This window comes from Hyalella azteca, unplaced genomic scaffold (genome assembly GCF_000764305.2).
Source record: "Hyalella azteca isolate HAZT.00-mixed unplaced genomic scaffold, Hazt_2.0.2 contig11629, whole genome shotgun sequence".
NCBI lineage: Eukaryota > Metazoa > Arthropoda > Malacostraca > Amphipoda > Hyalellidae > Hyalella > Hyalella azteca.
In genome coordinates this window covers 654,044-676,148 of record NW_025941620.1, presented here as the reverse complement: position 1 = coordinate 676,148, position 22,105 = coordinate 654,044, and the positions used below count along the sequence as shown (strand labels likewise).

The 22,105-nt window shown below is 35.7% G+C and overlaps 1 protein-coding gene across 6 annotated transcripts; it reads right to left on the bottom strand.

The window, feature by feature from the left end:
* Nucleotides 1-1,078: 1,078 nt before the first annotated feature.
* LOC108676474 (AP-1 complex subunit sigma-2) lies at nt 1,079-22,105 on the bottom strand. 6 transcript variants are annotated; one of them, XM_018164550.2, is made up of 4 exons: nt 21,903-22,105; nt 21,199-21,307; nt 19,941-20,078; nt 1,079-1,190 (listed from the first exon to the last, which is right to left on the bottom strand). In XM_018164550.2, exons 1-4 carry the CDS (start codon nt 22,079-22,081, stop codon nt 1,143-1,145), a joined length of 474 nt encoding a protein of 157 aa, XP_018020039.1. In that variant the 5' UTR covers nt 22,082-22,105; the 3' UTR covers nt 1,079-1,142. The 6 variants fall into 6 exon arrangements, with proteins under 6 accessions (XP_018020039.1, XP_018020041.1, XP_018020037.1 ...); XM_018164552.2 differs by lacking the exon at nt 1,079-1,190 and adding an exon at nt 2,421-5,539; XM_018164548.2 differs by lacking the exon at nt 1,079-1,190 and adding an exon at nt 7,693-9,762.

Here is a 22,105-nt window from a genome sequence, read left to right as displayed (position 1 = left end):
AACCATTCGTGTTTCATGCTGTGACTCATCAGTCGTTTGTTACCGAGTTTCAGGCCTGTTTGTTCCATTCACACGTTCGGCCTTTTCAGCGGCCGTTTTTTTTTTTTTTTTGTGCCCCGCGAATCACCATTTATTATTCATTTATGTCCCCTCTTTGCATTATCTACTATGAAAGTCATAATAACTAAAGCCCTAAATGTCATACCTTTTGGACTAAGTGACTCCTACGAGTTACGATTCTTTGTGGTATGTTGCTAAAGAAAAAGAGGAACAATCTTTAGAAATCGCTTCACTTTAAATAAATTCACTTTCAACGCTTGCCTCGTACAAAGACCGGATTCAACAGAAAAATTTTCTGGTTAACAAGCGCGTTGACGGCGCTCATTTGGAGCCAAACAAGTAGTTAGCTTCAGTGGAATAATAAGCGTAATAAGACGATAATATACTGCAATCCTTTGCCTTATAATCTTCTTCAGACAAATACCATTTATTTGAATAGAACGATCTGCGGTAGACCAATGCTGACTAGGACGAGTAGTAGTAGAATGAGTTGCTAGCGCCTCAGCTATCGAGCTATTTCGCACCGGAGGTCGAACTATAACCTCGCCATCAAAGAGGAAGTCTCAGTTATTCAAAAGTCTCAATAGTCTAGCCCGCTGAAGCTGGCTCGAAAGAAGCAGCGTTAGCATTCAAAGAGATGAAGTGACAAGGAGGGACAGATGAAAAGCAACAGAAACGATGACACTCGAACAAGAGGTCGCTTACACGGGACGTCGGCCGCCCGCACGAGAGAGACAGAGAAGGGAAATGTAAGGAATCCTACCTAAATTAATCACTTAACCCCACGACTGAGATCTGCAGTCAGACACCGCGAGCTCAGCGATGGGGCGCTCAGGAACAATCCCCTTAGGAGAGCGAAATCCCATAAGACTTCTGACGCGCACAGACACGTCAGAAGTCCCACAGAGGCTGACTAGGATGAGGTTTAACTTATGTCGTCTCGCAGCCTATCTGGAGAGGAAAATTCATCCCGATGTGACCTTGCAATGAATACATGGGTTGTGAGGAACACCAGAGATAAAATAAGGAGACTTTATTGCAAAGACAGCTGCGACGAAGAAGGCGATGTGGCGACGAATGCTTCAGCCGAGACCGTGTTCGTCGAAGAGAGCGTTGGGCGGTGTCTCATCCTGCACGTTATAGCAGCGGGGTAAAATAGACACGAGTCTCACTTACATGATACGCCATACACAATTACACGTACCCGTCACACATTCTTTTACACACTTCACACACCCTAACACACACGTCACGTCGCATGACACGCACACCCTTACACGCACGCGCGCGCCACACGACATGCACACTTCGCACACCCTTGCACACGCACATGTCACATTACCATTCGCACATCGAACAGATTACATGCCGTATCGCACATCGCGGCGCCCTAGGTTGTACTAAATTACACCTTTGAAATTCGTTCACTGACTTCTCATATGAGGAGGCCTAATGAGTTAGGCATTCAGAAGAATTTAGTAGAATAAATAATTATAAAAAAGGTTATCCATCCCAGTAGTGTATACACGGTAGTGCCAGTAACACCCGCAACCCATTTCTCACAGTACACATCAGTATCGTAACGGCAACATGTATCGTGCAGATGCCAGACTATTTAGTGTTCTCTTGGCAGACCAAACTTCGCACCCAAATATTCTTTCAGAACTGAATCAAGATTCTTAATTGAAACCAGCAAGAGCCGAATACTGTGAGCATCCCACCACTAACTCCGCCGAGGTTATTTGGTTATTTAACAGAAAAGCAAGAAGATTAAAGCAGTGCGGAGTTTATTTCATAATAGATATTAAATACTTGTACCTCAGATAGATAGTACAAGATCAAACTTACCATCTTCCTAATTTCTAACTCAGTGCGCGTTTAGCAAGACAAGCTTCATTCAAATAGATCAAATGCCCACGACCAGAGATTTATTTATTCTAGTTGCAGCACTAATAAGTTAGTCGAGTAGTTGTTAACTTCGAGAAGAATTGAGCAACACAGCACACCACTACTACTGAACTACACCACAGTGACACCACTCGCCGAACTGCTGCTCACTGCTTTTCACTGCCAAACTACACCACAGTGACACAACTCGCCGAACTGCTGCTCACTGCTTTTCACTGCCAAACTACACCACAGTGACACCTCTCGCCGAGCTTCTCACTGCTTTACAGTAAATGATCATTAAACACCTCGAGCGCGGCTCGTACCAAGCACATAATGCCAGTAATTGAATAATGATATGTCCCAAAGACGGTAATATTGGAATACGTAGAAATTACTAGGAAATCGATATTGTAATCGGAGAAGGAAGATGCTAGATTACTGGATCATTAGGAGGGAATCAAATTAAGTTGGCAAAGCTGAATATATTTGTGATTAATAATAAGGCACAAGAATGTGACGATATTTCAGCTAACACCGGCGGTTATTTCAGACAGAAAATTCACGCATCGCCATGGCTGAAAATTTGTTATAATCTTTAATTGATACTTCTGACTAATACTCAAAAAAAATTTTAAGCACTATATGTACGCCATCGGAAAACTTTTCAGTAGACAGCCATTATCACCCGAAAATTGCAACCATTTCCGATGGATACTACAGCCATCGCCAAATTTTTCTTCAGAAGAAAACCACAATCATTCAAAATGTTGTCAACTGAAGAAAACCACGATCAACGGCATATTTTTCCACCGAAAAATACCACCATCAACGGCAGTTTATCATGGCCGCCAATTGTGAAGGAATCGGTGTCACAACTTCCTTGTATCTCAGGCGATGCAGTCTTTCGTATCCTGATACAAGGAATCCTTGTATCCACAATGCAGTCTTTCGTCCACCGCTTCGCCCTTAGCAGGATACGGTAAATGCACACATTGTTTGCAATTAAGAGCATATCTAAATCGATTAAAAGCCTTTACAATATGAATTATCGCCAGCAGGTTACACAACGCACTCGTCAAATACTGTCTTCATTAAATATAAATTAACAACGTTAAATTAGGTCCAAAAATTGTGACCACACATATTATTGTCAGTTATAGCGAGAAGAGAAAACTACGCAGGTATTATGCCTCACTTATTCTGCCCAATAATTAACAAAACTGGAGTTTTACATTGAATTATTAGTGAATTATTTTCATAACGAGTAACATACTTACAATACCAAATAATGCAATTAAATTCTAACACAAGAATGCCATTCACAGATCATTATGCAAGTCTTTTATACGCATCGCGAGCTCGTAACCGATATAAAAATTGCAATTTTGAGCCGCATTTAGAACCTCATTTGACGGAGACGTATCAACAAATTAAAATACAAATGTACCATAAAATTTATTTCGTTGAACGTTTCGATTTCTATAATTTATCACGCGCGGCATTTTTGGAATGACGTAGAAATAAACTCTGGATCTTATGTCACCGCACGACTTCCCCAGTGGACGCCGCTAGAACGATGACTACGTCACGTCTATGAATGGAAGCGAGACTGGCGTTTAAACTTGCCTTTCGTTGTTATTATCAATAAAATCCCGGAAAGATTAGGATTGTCCCAATCAGTTTAACAGTTTCATTGCCACTAAGAAATTAAAATTAATCATCATATCATCGATGGATTATGATTGAAAAATTTTAGAAAATTTCTCAGAAAAACTTATCAATTTAAACGCATATGGGATGCTAAGCCAAAGTATACAGAGAAAAATGTCAAAGCCAATGATGGCTTCAATTCAGTACAATAATTATGCTAGATTGTCAATCACAATGCTTATTGCTTCAGTTAAGGCACTTATATGGATAATTAACGATGGCGGTTGCAAAGAGAATCTTTTCCGTTCACATCAAAATAATCGCAGGAGTGGCAGTCGAAATCGATTGGCGAATCAATAAAGAAGTTGAAAATAAAAAAGAGTAAATACCGTAGTATTAAAATAGAAGGCGGCTCAAAGTTAGAAGAGGCTTATCAGTTGAAATCGTGACAGAATTTGATAATACCGGTGTTAAAGAACAAAGAACTTTGTTCGTTCAACAAACATGATCAAACACATTCGATCTTTAATGTCTTTCGTTTTGAAGTAGAAACGACCGAAATTTTATCGACAAAAATCTCGATTTTGCTGCGAGATCATCAAATGGTGATACGGACTGCAGATTCAGATCGATGATACCACACCAACATACCGTGAGTGCGGGGTGGACATTCAAGTCATATGACGCGACTTGTAATAAATAGCAATAGAATATACCAGTATCACGTTAAAAGTTATCGTCACTAGAATAACGGCAAGAAATGTAAGCGTTGTCATTGTAAGCGAATCAAGTTCGATTAACAACAATTTGGATGAATACCTACTAGTGTGAGATATCTTTAACTTGGGATCACCGTCAAATGACCTTAATGATTTTCTTCTTCCTAACACCAACTACAAAACATTCAGCTATAACGCGTATACATAATAATGCAAAACAAATAATATTATGCGGCTGTGATGCAATTTCCATAATTATATATTTTAAAATCCCACACAAAGTACGCGAGAAACCCAAAGGCTAACATCGCGTTGCATTAACGTGCTCCCCAAGACCTTGAGATCCCCCCCAGGTAGCAAGTACCAAGAGTTCGTTTAGGGACACACACCCAATTGGCCATGCTGCAAGCACCACCTGCCTACGGCTACCAAGCGCCGCCCGTCAGTGACACCGAGGAATGAACTGAGCAATCAAGGTTCGAACCCACGACTAGCTCCTCTCATGCCGGTGCCGTCATCACTGCGCATACAGTGGCGCTCTACCGCACTCCACTACTATGAGCGACTCTTCACACGTTGTAAGAGCAGTATTAGAGACCGTACTGTTGAACCCGCTAAGGACATGTTGCGGCCTAAATACACGTACCGGCTGATATCTCGTCTATGATTTGTGGGTTTAGTTTGAAAAGCTAAACCCATCACTGTTTTCACTGTGTCTCACTCATTTCTCTAAAATTAAAAATGTCATTTCGAAAAAATACTACTGGCATGTTCACTAATGGAATATTGGGTAAATATTGGTTAATTGTATATAAAGTTAGCAATAAAAACACACAGACGGCTCCGCTTGTGACGCAAGCTAGCTAATAAAACAAATAAATAAAATAACTTGACTTGTACCCCAATGAGGCGAAGAAAAATACCTGCATGAGTGGGCGTATAGCAAGAATTCATCGAAGAAAAATATATGTATGACTTTTGCCTCATTTTAGACAGCGAAACCCACAAATGTGATCTGAGTTACGCTGAAAAGAGGCTGCATTTAAATAGTTTGTGAAATGAGCGTCAAGAAACGAAGACAAAAGTAACAACGTCGCGGTGCAGCTTCGAGTCTCGCGCTCTATGATCGAGGTAGATCGAGTCACGGGCTCTAGATCGAGGTAGAGTCTCGTGCTCTAGATCAGGCCGAGGTCTCGGAGCGCCAACTCGACGATCTCTTCCTAGAACAGAAAGAGAACAACCAATCGGCACTGTGACAACAATCCGCATCAATAATAACAAACTGTGAATTACGACACAATGCATTTACCGGACAGAAACTATCACAAACCATACATTAGTCTCGAGTGAGAGCCATTTTATTATTGACCTAATCGGCCAAAAATGGAGAATTTTTATCTCGCACGATAAAAACAATGAGAACAATCAAATCTAAATATTTAGTGATTCCTAAAATTTCCTGAACCTAAAGCATAGTTTTCGTTAAAGCAGTTTAGTAGGCACAAAATTCTGGTGAACTACAGGAAGTGAGGCGGAAAGCGTTAACGATAGCTAAGCTTGCGTCGAAGCTGGCGAGCGTTATAATAATAGCGGTTTCAGCGTTAGTAGGCCGTAGGCCTGTCGTCGATTCTTAACATCGTAGAACATTCACAGCTTGTTGCGGTCTCGAATGCGCAACTCACTGCTACAATTCTGCTGTGCTTAACCGCCCGGCCTCCTCGCCGATTCTGACCAGAAACTGGCGCACAGAGCTGGGATCGAACCCGCGCCTCTCTGCGCCAATCTTGGTACTCTGAACTTTAACCACTGGGCCACCCTGCCCACTACGAACTACGTTATATATGCTTTACTTAATCCAATCAACATAGCCGAACTCATTCTTTGATGGGTATGTTTTTGAGACAAAATGCTACAATCGTCATGATTTCTTCACGCAAAAAATTGATAAAAGTCGATAAAAAAAAAATTGCCGCAATTAGAAGCAGTTGTTAATTAGAAGCTGTTATATATTCAGGCGTTAGTTATGGAGCGCCAAGTAGAGCGATTTCACTGCAAACGACACACGACGTGAAAGAAGTACATCTCATTCATAGACACGAAGAAACGAGTAGATATTTTTACAGAGCAAACGTAGCTGAAAATTTTACAAATAAATCCTGAAAAAAAAACTGCGTAAGTATCATAGTTACTAGTACATTATCTGCACTCAGCTAGTCGACTGCCTGTTACACTGCCTGTTACAAGTGCCGAATGCTTCACCACACAAGGCGTTCATTTAGTCTTCATCTTTGGCGCCGAGTTAAACTACTATACTAATAAACGTTGCTTACGTAAACTCAAAACATCTTTAAAAACGATTCGGTGCACATCACAACAAATCCTATTCTTCATACATGGAATTGCTACTAGCAAGCGAAAATGAATGCGTTAAAATTACGAACATAAGCTGAACTTCCTCAAACTTCATAACCGAGTCAAAATTCAACGCGAAGACATCATAAACATTGATGAGGATACTATGCTTCGCACAAAGCTTCAATTCATCGCTCAAGTACAGTTTGATGCTTATTTTAGGATAAAGGTGCATAAAACGGACACAACAGTTTGTGAACATGCTGGTAGTGAATGCTCATCTAATCGTTGACGCTCCGAGTATGAACGCCTTCAAGAACAGACTAGAGCACTAGACGAAGCTATGCAGGAGCATATGTTCAGTCTTAAAATGCCTAGCAAATTACGGACCAGGCAATAAGTCCAGACGAAGCAATGCAGGAGCATATGTTCAGTCTTAAAATGCCTAGCAAATTACGGACCAGGCAATAAGTCCAGCAGCTATCTCAATCAATCGTCAGCTATGGAAAGATCGGGTTCCAAAGGCCGGATCCCTTGTGAATCAAGTCACGAAAAGTAAATGAATCGGAAACAGGCCATGCATGGGCTTATTCCTTCAGTGCCGACAATTCTATTCTAATGCACACAGTTGGAGCACTCGGTTCATTTGCCATTCCCGTAGGATTAACATGATAATAAACAAACGAGTTTGCATGCATGCAAACTCGTTAATTTTTTTTTAATACGTCACAACAGTGCTTGGCTTGTACTTTGGCCACGGGTAGAAAAAGCACTGTAGAAACAAAGTCTATTCATTCGAAAATTCCGCGATTGCCGGCCGGTTTGGTTTTCCAACACGCATAAATTTACAAAAAAATAATTCACAATGAATAAATTCAACTATTTGCAATATATAAAGCCTATAGAACGCATTTCTTCCCGCGCTGATACTCGCAAAAATTCACAGTTCATATATCTGATGCTAATTTTTTTTTCAGCAATGGGGCACCATTTGAGTTCTTAGGAGGGAATGAATTTGGTATTAGAAATTTCACTTTATTTTTTAAATCGATTCCGTCCAGGAACAAAGTTAGAATAAAAGGTATAGAAAATAGTGTAGAAGATATTTAACTAAAATTGGGCATCCAGGGTAAACATAGGTAAGTAAGAAAATGTTGATGGAAGCACCAGCATAAATATAATGGGAAAGTTAATAGCGTACATGATATCTAAATAGAAATTCAAATGTAATGCTAATAACTAGAAGTTCAATGGCACACTATTTGTGACTGGTCAAGAAAACTCATAAGATTTTCATGATGGCACAGAAATATGGCATAAACATGAGCTTGGTCTATGAAATAATGCATATTGAGTAGAGTAAGACGCATTACATGATTACATGCAGGAGTGTGACGCAAAGGATATTGATTGGGCCCAACCAAATTCATATTTGGTACAAATTAAAATCTCTCCATATCGATGGAAGAAAATTTACACAACACAATATTTTATGTTAAAAATTTTATATTATAGGCTGCAATTTCAGATACCTACTTTTAATCAGAAGCATTTTTCTCTTTCATGTTGATCCAAATTACACAAAATATTCAAAGTTTCACATCACACATGAATGAATATTAAACCTTATTATTATTATCCTTTTCCAATCTATAGAATGCTGAGCTATCAACATAAACTACAGTAATGCAAAGCATGCACCTTAAATTCATGATAATAAATTTACCAATACCTATAGGTAAAACCTATACCTATTTCACCTATACAATAGTTAATTATGGTTCAAATGATTAAGAGCACCAAAATCCAACTAATAAACAAATGAATCTTGTAGTCATCCAAACCATTAAAACAATGACCAATTACACTAAAGCAACTCCAGATTAAAATTAGTTATAATAAGCATTGGTAAATGAATAGACTGGCCAAGTAGCAGGCTATGGCTGCTTGTATTGTACACATTCTACAATGCCGGGCAAAATACAGGAATGGTAGATAGAAATAAAGCAAAATATCATCAAACTGGTCCCTGTTTGCTGAATTAAAAGACTAATTCAGTTGTAGTGATTGATGTCATAAAATCAGTCCTTGAAGTAAAGACTCACTGCAATTCTTTAACAATGAAAACAACAATGAAAACAAAGGAAGTAAATTCAGAAAAAATGAACTCAAGCATAAAAACAGGGCAATTATATTTCTATGGCTGTTTTAACCCAAATACCATAATATGCAGTAAACCATAAAAAATTAGCCATCTTAAAATCCAAACAGAAAACCTACTAAAGTTAGTTAAAAAGAATGCAAGTTATTGATGGTGAGAAATACTGTGATGCATAAACACTGAATACAGCAATGCAATCATCACTGCTCACAATGCAATGATGTGCGAGTACCAGTGACTTGTAGAGGTTTAAATTTGAGTCAAAAATTCAAACTTGGGCACAAGATGAATATCCGATGAAGACAGAAAAAACTATTATTGTTCAACTGAAATTGAATCATTTAATTAGGATAGTTGAGAGTTGTATGCACTCAATGCAGAAATAGAGCACCATATCAATAATTTGTGTTTAGGTTTTTTTTCACTCATGCCTCCAACTAGACAACCTAATTGATTAGGTTGTAGAGCACTGTGGTGCAAACTTTTTATACCAACATAAGAAGAAATGTGCAAGGATTGCCAAACAAGAACCATACATGATATAGTCCTTAGTACACTGCAGTGCTGGTGCAGTGAAGTTGTTTGAAGTATGTGGTCGTGCGATGTAAGAGGTGAACTACTGTATGTATGTATGTATATATTCATGCTTGAAGAAAGTACATAGTGCATATTTTGGGGTGCAGATGTGTTCTAGTGGTGACCATGTACACTAATGGTGCAGCCGTGACGTGTTCTAGTGGTGACCATGTACACTAATGGTGCAGCCGTGACGTGTTCTAGTGGTCACCATGTACACTAATGGTGCAGCCGTGACGTGTTCTAGTGGTGACCATGTACACTAATGGTGCAGTAAAGCAGCGGTGCAGATGAGGACTAGAAACTTTTCCAGTAGAGGCCACCATAGTAGAGAGCCTCTTCTTCCTCTTCATCCTGGAGAGGGGGAGGGGGAGAAAGGGGGAGAGGGGGAGGGGAAGAGAGGTGGAGAGGGGAGGGGAAGAGAGGAGAGGGGAGGAAGATGCAAGGCAGGGAAAAACGTGGAATGGAGGGTTGCATGCATAGAATGGAAACAAGAACCAGAAGAGAATTAGCAAAAAAAACCAGAAAAAATGAAAAATAGAAATAAGTTGCATGAACAAAGATGGATGGGAACAGAGCAATTAAGATGGTAAGAAGAAAGAAAAAGTAACCCAAAGAACATGCATGTAAAAATACCAGACAAAGAGGTGGAATATGAGAGGATAGGGACAAGAGAAGGAACATGGAACATGAGCCAAAGATAATGGCAAGGATTATGACAATAGAAAAATGAAATTCAAGAGGAAGAATTGTTTTGCATGGATGATCAGAGATGTGAATGATGAAAAAGAAAAAAATATATATAAGAAATTTAATTTGAGAGGCAAAGAATTTATCACAAGATGCAAAAGTTTGTACAAACGCATACATTTTTCAGCATTCAGGGGCAAATGAATTCGAGCTGAACAAACAACATCCCAACAGGGGAGGTCAAGGGATGTGCTGGATGTGTTGCATTGCACATCAAAAGCAAAATTAAAACAATGGTTTGCAGTTGATGTAAACAAAATATCCACATCAAGGATGGATTCCAGAGCTCTCATCAGCACCAAATATGATGATTTACACCCAAAAACTTGTGTTGAAGAGAATAAATTAAGGATTTTTGACATGAAAATTATTAAAATTTGAATGGAATGTGACGGAATAATTGCTTAAAATATTTGATTTATAAGAACCAAATGATATGCAAAGATATAACAGTAAGTAAGAATGCAGGCAAGTACATATAGATAGTTGCATGTTGGTAAGATCTTGCCATGAAGGATTAAAAAAAATTAAATTCAACCATTGAAAGAAAGAGGTGAAGATAAAGAGGTCAATCAAAGTCGATCAAACAAAATAAAAACGAGAATATAAGATAAAGAAATGTTGATATAGGAAAACAGTACAAGTATTAAACAGCTTACAGAGTAGACAAGGGTAAGAAAAATAGAATTCACTTGATAGGAAGATGAGCATTGAATGAAAAGAAATAAGTCAATGGACAAAGTATAGTTTGAAATATATGATGAAAGAAATGAAAGTGAAAAGATTTGATTAAGAATTAGAACAAAAGGTAGGTGAATAAATGTAAGGAAGTAAAGAAAGGTTTAGGTAACAGAAGTAAAGTAAAGGTACATAAATAAGTGGGTAGGTGAGGACGTTAAGGTAGGACGGCACAACAGAAGGGAGGGTTCAGAGACACAAGCAAAAAGAAATAAAACAAAATTAGAAAATTTCTCAGTGTCTCCTGAACTAAAACTAAAAATTTAATTTATTAGTTAATGTAATTAATTCTCCAATTTAACATTGCACATTGTGTGTAGTTTTTGTCAGTCAATATATTATCATGCTCATCTAATCTCATCATATCCATGCAATTATTATTATTAATTATTTTATTATTAATAAAATAATTAATAATAATAATATTATTATTAATTATTTCCTCCATCAGAATTCAACTAATCAATTTTGTTGAGATGGTAATGAATGCTCACTCAAATGTATCAAAGAAGAAAAAAACTACAATGTCCAAATTAAATTGAAATCAATGAATGGAAATTAAATCTCTAAATTAAACTAAAATCCCTAAAAAAATATCAAGATATTACATACAAATAATATTGTGGCTTTCAGTAAATTAAATAGTATAATAACTACAAACTATAGATAAGTTTGATAGGTAATTTTTGACTATGTACAAAGAATTCAGATCAAGCCCATAGTTCAATCACCAAAAAATCAGATACTTATTGCAATAAAATCCTGTAAGATATATATTACAGGCTTGTAATCATTATAGAAACTAATATCAATCTTTAGATAGAGTGTATCAAGTATAGCAATGGTGATCAATTTAAAAATAGCAGAAATTGTTCCACATGTGAAATAGTTATGTTCAAAAATAGTCTATGCACACACACAATAAAACACCAGCATTACAAACTAATTATACAAAAAAGCCATAAACTCTCAAAAAAAAAAAACTTTCCAGTGAATGTGTCCAGAAGCAAAATTAATGACAAAATAATCAATGTAAAAATAATATAAGAAAGAACTCGGGATAACAGAAAAGCCAAACTCACATCATGCAATCCCCAACAGAAAAATTCTGTGCACTACAACTCATACAATACTTAAAACCCAAAACACAAGAAAAATCTGATAACATTAACTGTGTTGCAAACAAAAATAAACAAACTTTAAGATATTCAGAATTATTTTTACAGTTTGAACAACAGAAAATTGTTGCAAAAGTTCAGAAATAATTTCCATTCAATTTAAAAAGATTACAATAACATAAGAAACTGCACATAGTGAAGACAGTGATGAGGTCACTCATTTAAGTTATTTTGTACAGTGCACGTTTAAGATTATGAGTATGATATTTATAAAGCTCAACTTGCCATAATGTGTTATTGCAGATGAAGGATAAAAAATGGGGCAGGAGTAGAGAAAAAGTCTATATATTTTTCAGGGATCAAATCCCAATATGGCTAAAAACTACATCTTTAAGATGGTTAAATGAATGATGAACACATTTCATTGTATAGAAGTCTTATCTTTGGTCCGATGGAAACAATTTTTTGATTCTTAAGAACTTTATTTACTGTAGCATAATATGTTCAAAAAATGCTCTGTGTTAAACAATTTTTTCTTGTCATAGTTTCTATATTTGAAGACTAGCACCAGAAATATAAAAGTTATTTTAGTTTAGCAGCCACATGGCTTACTAGTACTTCAGCAATCAAGCTATCTTGCACTAAAAGTCATAACCACACAAAAAAGTAGAAGATCTCAATTGTTGTTAATTTTTAGATAATAAAGCATTCATCACCCACAAGAGACAGAAAGTTACATTTGGCTGGCCTGTTGAAACCAGCAAGAACTGAACGTCATCAGCAACTCAAAGAGACAATGGAAAAATATGGGACAGGTAAACACCAACACCAAATAATATATCCTACCAGAGATTAGGCTGATTAGATTATTTAATGTGCTACTATCAAATAAAAAGTCAAACTTAGAGAATGACTGTGTCATACTTAGATTAAAAACATGTAAATAAAAATTCCACTATATTTAGATCCCTTACAAATATATTTGTAAAAGAATCACTTCACAAATTGATGAGATTCATTTCTTTACCTCTATAAACTTGAGATTAAATAGAATGTAGTTAATATTAGGATTTAATTTTGGAAAAAACATTGCTCAAGTAGACAGAATAAGATATCCAGATAACACATTCATATAAATAAGTTTGTAAATAACATCAATGATGTCATTATTCTCTTGCAGAATAATAATTGGTTAATAATTACATAAAGGTCACCCCAAACAAAGAGCTATAGGAAAACTATTCACTTTAACTAGGTATTGGTTGAATCTCTATAAAATTTAATACCATTTTCTATTTTCTCAAAAGTGATAATACATATAATTGGAATACAATATTTTACACACAATTTTAAAATTTTTCATGTATTCACTTGGAAATTGCAAATTATTGCAGCTTGCAATCCAGCGAGTTACTCTTATTTCAAATGTTTTAGTTTCACTTTAGTGAGTACTGACCTAGTCTTTACTAACAACATAAACTACACTAGGAAAAACTTCATAGTTAGTTAGTTTAGTGGCCACAGGTTTACTAGCGCTTCAGCTATTTAGCTATCTTGCACCGAAGGTCATGTTGAACATCACCAAATAGGTGGAAGGTCTCAATTATCAAAAGATTCTTAAATCAAAAAATTTGTCATCACCCACAAGAGGTGGAAGGTCTCAGATGTCCAGCCCGCTGAAGCTGGCTCGAAAGAAGCAGCGTTAGCATTCAAAGAGACGAAGTGACAAGGAGGGACAGGTGAAAAACAACAGAAACGAAGACACTCGAACAAGAGGTTGCTTACATGGGACGTCAGCCGCCCGCACGAGAGAGACAGAGAAGGGAAATGTAAGGAATCCTACCTACATAATAACTTAACCCCACAACTGAGACCTGCAGTCAGACACCATGAGCTCAGTGGTGGGGCGCTCAGGAACAATCCCCCTAGGAGCGCGATATCCCATAGGACTTCTGACGCGCACAGACACATGTCAGAAAAACTTCATAGAAATTTTTTCACATAAACTTATTAAAATTTATTTTATCTACTGTACAATAATATCATAAATTGATTGCCAGTCAAAAAAAAACCACATGGAATTCCAATTCTAGTATTTAGGTAAATGGACCAAATAAAATGATTACATAACATCCTGGCAGTAAGTAAAGGAAGCAGGCAAACATTCCACCTCACATAGTTTTTGGCATTGATTAGACCAATTTCATAAGAAATTCTACTATTTCATGGGAAAATTTCATAAACAAATATTTTAAATGTTAAAAGAACACAAATATTTTAAAAGTCAGGATCTTAGTCAGTAAGAATTGAAACAAAACAATCAAGGATTCAATAAAATAAAAATCTATGTATGCAAAACTCTGTACAAATCTGATACCAAACCAATATTTGCAAAATCAATTCCAATTACTGGCCTTCAACAAGATTTACTTAAAAGTTACAACAAATCAGCAGTCAAACAATTGAACATGTCAGAAATAGGTTCACAAATTCTCGAGTTTAATAGAGTAGTCACCCATGAGCTGTTTTCAATTCAAGGGATTACACAAGATAGGAGCTTCACAAGATGTTCAGTGGTTACTGGGAGGTTTATGAAAGTAATTAATGTTGATAGCCCAAATAAAGGTAAATAAGAGAAGTCAACTTCAACACAATAGACCAGTAGATCCAACTGATGCTGATAGGCCTACTGATGTTATCAGTAGAGGCCAATTTCTCGCAGTGCTCCCTCGACGGCCTCATCCTTAGGAGAGACAATGTACATCACTCGGCTACAACCAACACAAGATTATGTCATACTTATGTTTCAAGACTGATGTGAGAATAATAAACTTGCTTATTTTCAACTAACTTCATTGATTATTTACAATAATTTATTTTTAATTAATAAAGTCTAAATCAAATACTGTACTGAACCCCAATTAGCTTCACAATTAGTGTAATAAGTGCAAATCGAAACCTCAATAATTTTATTTAATATTGCAGGAAGGTACCAAAAACTTGAAACCGAGGACACTATTTTAACATGATTATTTAAAATTTGAGTTGAATAGAAGGTCTTTAGACAAGTCATTGCCAACCACATCTAAAATGTAATTGTATTTAATATAAATACAACTGTTTCACTTCTAAACATTAATAATATCCATCCCGCATGCAAGGATGAGCCTTAAACATATGAAAACACATTAATTTATTCATAAACTTCAAGGCAAAATACATGAGCATACAAGAACACATTTGTGTTCTGCACATAGAGACAGCCCTCAGAAGCATTCACTGGGCATCATAGGGCAGAACTGTACATAAAATGACATTGAATGTGATTTTTTCAATAAGGAATAAACTGCAGTAAACAATGCACTTGCAGTGAAGGAATACGTCAATACAAGCATTCATCACACAACATGTCAGCTGTAAAATAAAAAAAGACAAGATGCATCAAAATTAAGTGATGGATAAAGCATGCAGAAATTTTCAAGGCATCAAGTATAATGCATAACAATAATACATGATGCAAAATCTTAAGAAGAAATAAATACAAAACACAAATTTATTGTGAAAATTTGTTTGGTAAAACTAATAAATAATGAAGTACATGTACTAGTCCAGTCTTCATGTGATGCTAAAGCATTTGCATCCAACTGCCACTAAAGGAAGAATTTGTAGACATGCACAATTAAAATAATTTAGTAAAAAAGAGTAGTTTGGTGCTTCACTTTTTGCAATTTTATTAAATATTACCAAATGTACTAATTAGCATTGTTCAAATGCAAATAATGAAGTGCAGAAAAATGCTGACAGCACTTAGCAGCATTGTTCAAATAAAAATAGTGAAGAATAATAATATTTGAGAGCACTTAGCAGCACTGTTCCAATGCAAATGATGAAGATATCAGGAAAGCATAAAGATATCACACTAGCAAGTGAGGAGAAAGTACAAAGAATAAGAATAGGGAGACACATACACTCATAGTCTTTGTTTGCTTGGAAGAGGAAGAACACAGATAATAAGGCAGCAGTTTCCATTTGAATTGTTGTGTATAATATATAATAATGAAAGTTTGCACTTTTAAATGCAATACATTGAGGGGCCTTGATAGTTAGTAGAACACAGTTTTCACTCTAACTTAGGGTGACAGCTAGAGTTGGGTGCATATCTGCACTCTGATTTTGCCACACATTTCCAGTGGACACAGAAACACTGCTCACTCAAAATAATGTTTTCAAATTAAGTTCTGACACAGTCCACACTTTGAATGCCACACACTGCTTTGTGAATAGCTTGTATTAAATGATCGCTCATAAATGTCCTCGTGGCACAAAGTATTGATGTCTCATTGGCCTGGGGTTCAGTTTGATTAACACAAATGACACTAATTTCTGAACCTTATATTACTGTACAAGCTTTTCTCATGTTAATTCTACTTGTATTAACATGAATCAATTACTTAATTTTGCATGGTGATAGCAAAAGGCCATACTGATATAAAGTCTAGTTACTACACTAGACTAGTTACTACTAGTCTGGAAACTACCATAATGTATCTTAATAATTATATACAATTACTCAATACATTTTAAATACAAAAAAATGAGAGCAGATCAACATTTAAACACAAAAGTTTCAACTTTAATCAACATGTAGCAGCTGGTTGGTAGAGACATAAAATGTTCACGGCAATAATTTTTTGAGCCTATCGTTAATGTAAATTGGAGGATTAAGCAAAACAAGTAGCAGGGCATCATTGAAAATACAACAAGAAACTTGGCATTAGAAATCAAATTTGCAAGTAATGAGGAAAACTATATAATAAGTGAAAAATATACTGGATATTAATCAAAGGAAAATTCCAGATTACAATTAGATGTAATTTCTCCTTGTATGTGATCAGCAAAGATTCAAGTTTAGTGCAAGGGAGAGCTGGATTTTTGTGAAAGGGAAATCAAAGCAGAAACTGATTTGCTACCTTTTCAAGTCTCCATAAATGCATTAAAGATTATTGAATAATTATTGATTATTGCATCATGTAGATTAAATAAAGATCAGATAACATGCCACACATATTATACAGAATCAAATGATTACAAATAATAGAATAATATACCTACAAGTTCCAATGCACAAAAATCAAAGTCAACAGGAAATTGCAGTTCACTGTTTTAATTGCTAGGAGATAAAATATTTATACATACATATGGTCATGGTATGTATAAAGAGGGTTAAATTTTTCACTTCTTGTAATTTCCAAGCCAAAAACAACATTTTTCAAAATCAGGGAGGAACAAGCTACAGGACAAGCAAATTACGGACCAGGCAATAAGTCCAGCTGCTATCTCAATCAATCGTCAGTTATGGAAAGATCGGGTTCCAAAGGCCGGATCCATTGTGAATCAAGTCACGAAAAATTCAAGAATCGGCAACAGGCCATGGGCCTATTTCTTCAGTGCCAACATTTTTATTCTATTAATTTGTAGCATGTTAAAGGAAAAGGTCAAGACTGGGAAAAATTGATGTTATGTAAAAACATTTACAAACCTAGAGAAGGCAACTCCAGCAGAGGAAAGCAGGAGCTCGTGAGCTCTCCCTGTAACATGCAGCATAATAGCCAGCTTTTCTCAACTCAATCAAGCAATACAAATATAAACTAACTTTAATAAAGTACTACAGACATGACCTAAGATAAAGTCATTCTTTTAAAGCATCAGGAGGTCAAATACCAACAGAAAATAATACAGACAACAGCTAAACTAATAATGAAATAACAAAATGGTGGCACAAAATATTATTTCAGCCAAGCTACAGAATATGTAATAAGTTGAACAATTGTAACTCTCAGAGGACAAGCTTGTTGCCACAGGTGATGATGGCAGTTGACACACAGATTCAATCTAGCCAATGATGGCAATAACTGCTGCCACACAGACTCTGACCAATGATGGCAATAACTGCTGCCACACAGACTCTGACCAATGATGGCAATAACTGCTGCCACACAGACTATGACCAGTGATGGCAATAACTGCTGCCACACAGACTCCAGCCAATGATGGCAATAACTGCTGCCACACAGACTCCAGCGAATGATGGCAATAACTGCTGCCACACAGACTCCAGCCAATGATGGCAATAACTGCTGCCACACAGACTCCAGCCAATGATGGCAATAACTGCTGCCACAGACTCCAGCCAATGATACCAATAGCTTAGTTATCATTGCAACTATGGCAATAACTAACAAGTTCTCATACACTTTGGCAAATAATGAGATTAGCTTCGTTGTTGTACAAACTCCAATAAACAATGTTAATGGTGTGTAGTTAAAGACTGTTATATATAAAATTTAATATTGTTAATATATAAAAGTGACTGTTAATATATAAATTTCATGCATCAAAATAGTGTTTTATGCTTTCCTTTATGACAATTACAGCAGCAGGATGGTAAGTTTCAAAATATCCCAAGTGATAGCTACATTTGTCAAGGTGCTCTTGCCAAAATAGATCCTCACAAGTGGTTGCTGTGAATAATGAGAGCCTTGATATCATTGAAAACAAGTGCCTTAATGAAGGCATTTTAATTGATAATGATTCTTCATAGTTACAATTTAATGCCTTGATAATATTGGAATAATATTTACTTTTGTACCATGAAAGCACAATTGCCACTCCAGAAAAGTCCTCTTCAAATAGACAAGTAGATTGACTTGAGGCAGCAACAAACATGTTGCATACATTTTATTTGCATATAGCAAGTCACTACAAACAACTCAATTCAAATTTTAAACGCACATCGTTCATTTAGAATAACAGCGGACAACATTTTGACAATGTCTGGTGTCAATCAGGCATCTCATTCTTTTCGTTATAATTGAGCAAGATATTGAGATAATGATTGAGTTTATCTACTGTACACATTCATTATACTTGAGCAGGATAACAACAATAATCAGCAAGATAACAATTTTGTACCATAGGTCAAAACAGCAGCATTGCAAAGAAGGAAATATAGTTGTTATAATACTTTCCTATCACAAACAAGCAAAATCTTAGATTTACAGAAATATCTTTATACAGATAATGCTGATTTTTAGACTTGTAAAAATAATGAAAAAACAAACAACATTGCGATTTTAGTCATTAGTACAAAAGCCACAGTAATGGATTTACACAAATTGGGCAAACAAAGTATACAAGACAACAATACAAGAAGCACCAGTCTTATAGCTATACAAAGGAACATATAGGCCACTGAAAGAGTTACTTCAACTCACAAAATGTCTTGTGGAGAGCCAGGCCTACAACATATGGCGAACACTGCTATACACCAAGACACTCAACTTCCTAAGCTTATGCTGCATATACATTTAATTTGTACCACATGCAAGGCTAAATGCAATAATATTCACATAATGCACATGCCAGCATTCACAAACATACACAGTCAAAAATGCACAGCCTTTGGCACATCAATCACAAGTGCCCAACACACAGTTGTAATCAACGCTCAGTGTATGGCAATAAATGGAGCAATGTAATCCACAGTACATGTTAATTTGGGACACACAGTAACCAGGAGCAAAAATGCACAGTAATTAGGGATTTCACAGTGAACATAAATTTAAAGCTAACACTGATCAGGGATCCAAAATACACAGTAATAAGAACACACATGACTATGAGAAGCAGCACAAACAATTGCTGGAACAAAATGCACATAAAGTAGATGCATTAATCACTATGATAAGAAGTAAAGCATATAATAAATAAAGAAGCAAGGTTGAAACAAATAGAAGTATGAATAAAAGCAGGTACTTTGACAAATAATGAAGCAGAAATTAAAAGGTAGGAAAAACAAAAACTGTATCAAAATAAATTGTAGAAAAAGATGGCAAATTAAAAAATGGAGAAAGTGAGCACACTCACCTCCTGAAGAAGATCTTGGGCCGCGATGGCTTTGAGGACATTTTTTTTGCTGGTTTCGCATACCTCACCCCCAACCACCAGCTCATCCAGCATGAAGTATGCCTTCTCAAAGTTGAAGATGATGTCAAGTTCACACACCTGATCAAAAAAGTATTTTGCCAAGCTTATACAATGAACTTTTAATGCAAGGATCTACATAAATCACTTCCTTTAAGTTGACAAAACATTGCATTAACATAATATTACCTCAAATCCCATTATCCAGTGATAAATAACATGAATCTGTTCATCTAATATCCTAACAAGAAGATATTACCAAATACTACAGAAATGTTCAAATATTGTCCTATATTAAATAGCTTTCTGAGAATCAACTTGATTTCTTCCTACATAAAAATTAATAAAATATATTTTCAGTAATATAATTCATTGCTTGAAAATACATTTTCCAATGATATGATTCATCAGCTCAATTGAGTCGCTGATGAATCCCTCTCTCTGTCTCTCAACATCAACACGTTGAGTGTGATACGACCAACCCTATGTTGTTCCTGGTTTCCATCAGCTGCACAACGACCCACAGGCAGGTCATTTTTAAAAATGGTACAGAATGTTTAAAAGAACCCAAAAAGTTGGTATCACTGCCATTCAAGCACACTGTGTTCATTATAAAATATAATATAAATTAAAGGAAAATGTGTTCAACTACATTATTTGAATACCAGAAAAAGCATATTTATAACTTTAAATTGGGAGGTTCAATTGGAAGTTTGGAACCATAACATAATTGCAGCAGAAGGCAGTTGGCAGTTCCAGAAATTGCCTTCAAGGTGTTAAAACTCAAATATTTATACAAAGAAATTATAAAACTGTAAGGCTTGTATATATATGAAGGAATGAAACTAGTTGCACAGCAGGGTAGCTCAAATAAATAATTTTATACAATTCACTATACAACTTCTATGAGGTTATGGGCATAATTTTGAACCGAGTGTTCAATTTTCAAATGTTAACATGGATTATTGACTTAATACTTCAGAATAAATATTTATTATTTGAATATAAGATGGCATACAATATATGACACAAATTTATTGATGCCTATAGTTTCTATAACCCTCATCAAAGAAACTTCAAGTATAATATCATAGTAAGAACCTATAATATTTAGTGCAACTATAAATTTAATAATTTCATAACAAATTCCAATTTATATTGTTGAAAATCCTTGCTAGCATAAGAACAAATTAATACTCACACTTCCAAAATACTTGTCAAGGAGCTCAACATATCGATGGATGACCTCTAGAGTGAGCAGTTCATTGTCTTCCTGGTCAATGGCACAGCAGAAGTAAAGAGATGCATACCTGGAAATAAAATTAACATCCATAATACCAATTGTAGAACACATATTCATGGCAGTTCTACAAGCTAATGATACCATATCTGTTGACATTTTAAAGGCCATAATAATTCCACAAAGTTTTATATTAATGCCTGGAAAAAACATGAAATTTTTTTTATCATTCTCATAGCATGAATTGCAGAAATTCTTAAATGCAAGAATAGTTGCTTTTGATTACATAGGTACATCAGCAAATAATTTTTTGTAGAATAATGTTACTTGCATGAACAGAAATTATCTTACCTAACATATTATTAATTTTGAAAAAACAACAATGAAAGATCAATCCCACCCTAGGATATACATAGATCTTAAAATTATATCCAGTATTCAGCCAATTATATCTTGCTCTATTCGAGAAACCATTTAACAAAGACTGATTTGGGGGACACCAATTACATATATAATGGTTTGAATCTTTTCACCAATGAATCAAATGACATGTAATGATGGCTTTTAACTATATATGACTTCATTGATCAAAAAGTATTATTTCATGTACAAGCTTTGTCAAAACTAAGGAAAAATAATTAACTACAAAATTAAACTGTGCATACCTCTTGTACACAATCTTGAGATCTCTCCACTCAAGAAAAGAAGACATTTTAGGTTTACGAGCCAGAATTGTTGTGATGAGCTCTCTTGTTATTTTCTTTTTGGCCTTGTCTGGATGAGCCACATACCACTTCTGCAACCTTAATTTGCCTTGACGGCTGAACAATAGCATGAATTGCATGTCTCTGCAAAAGAATAGTTTAGT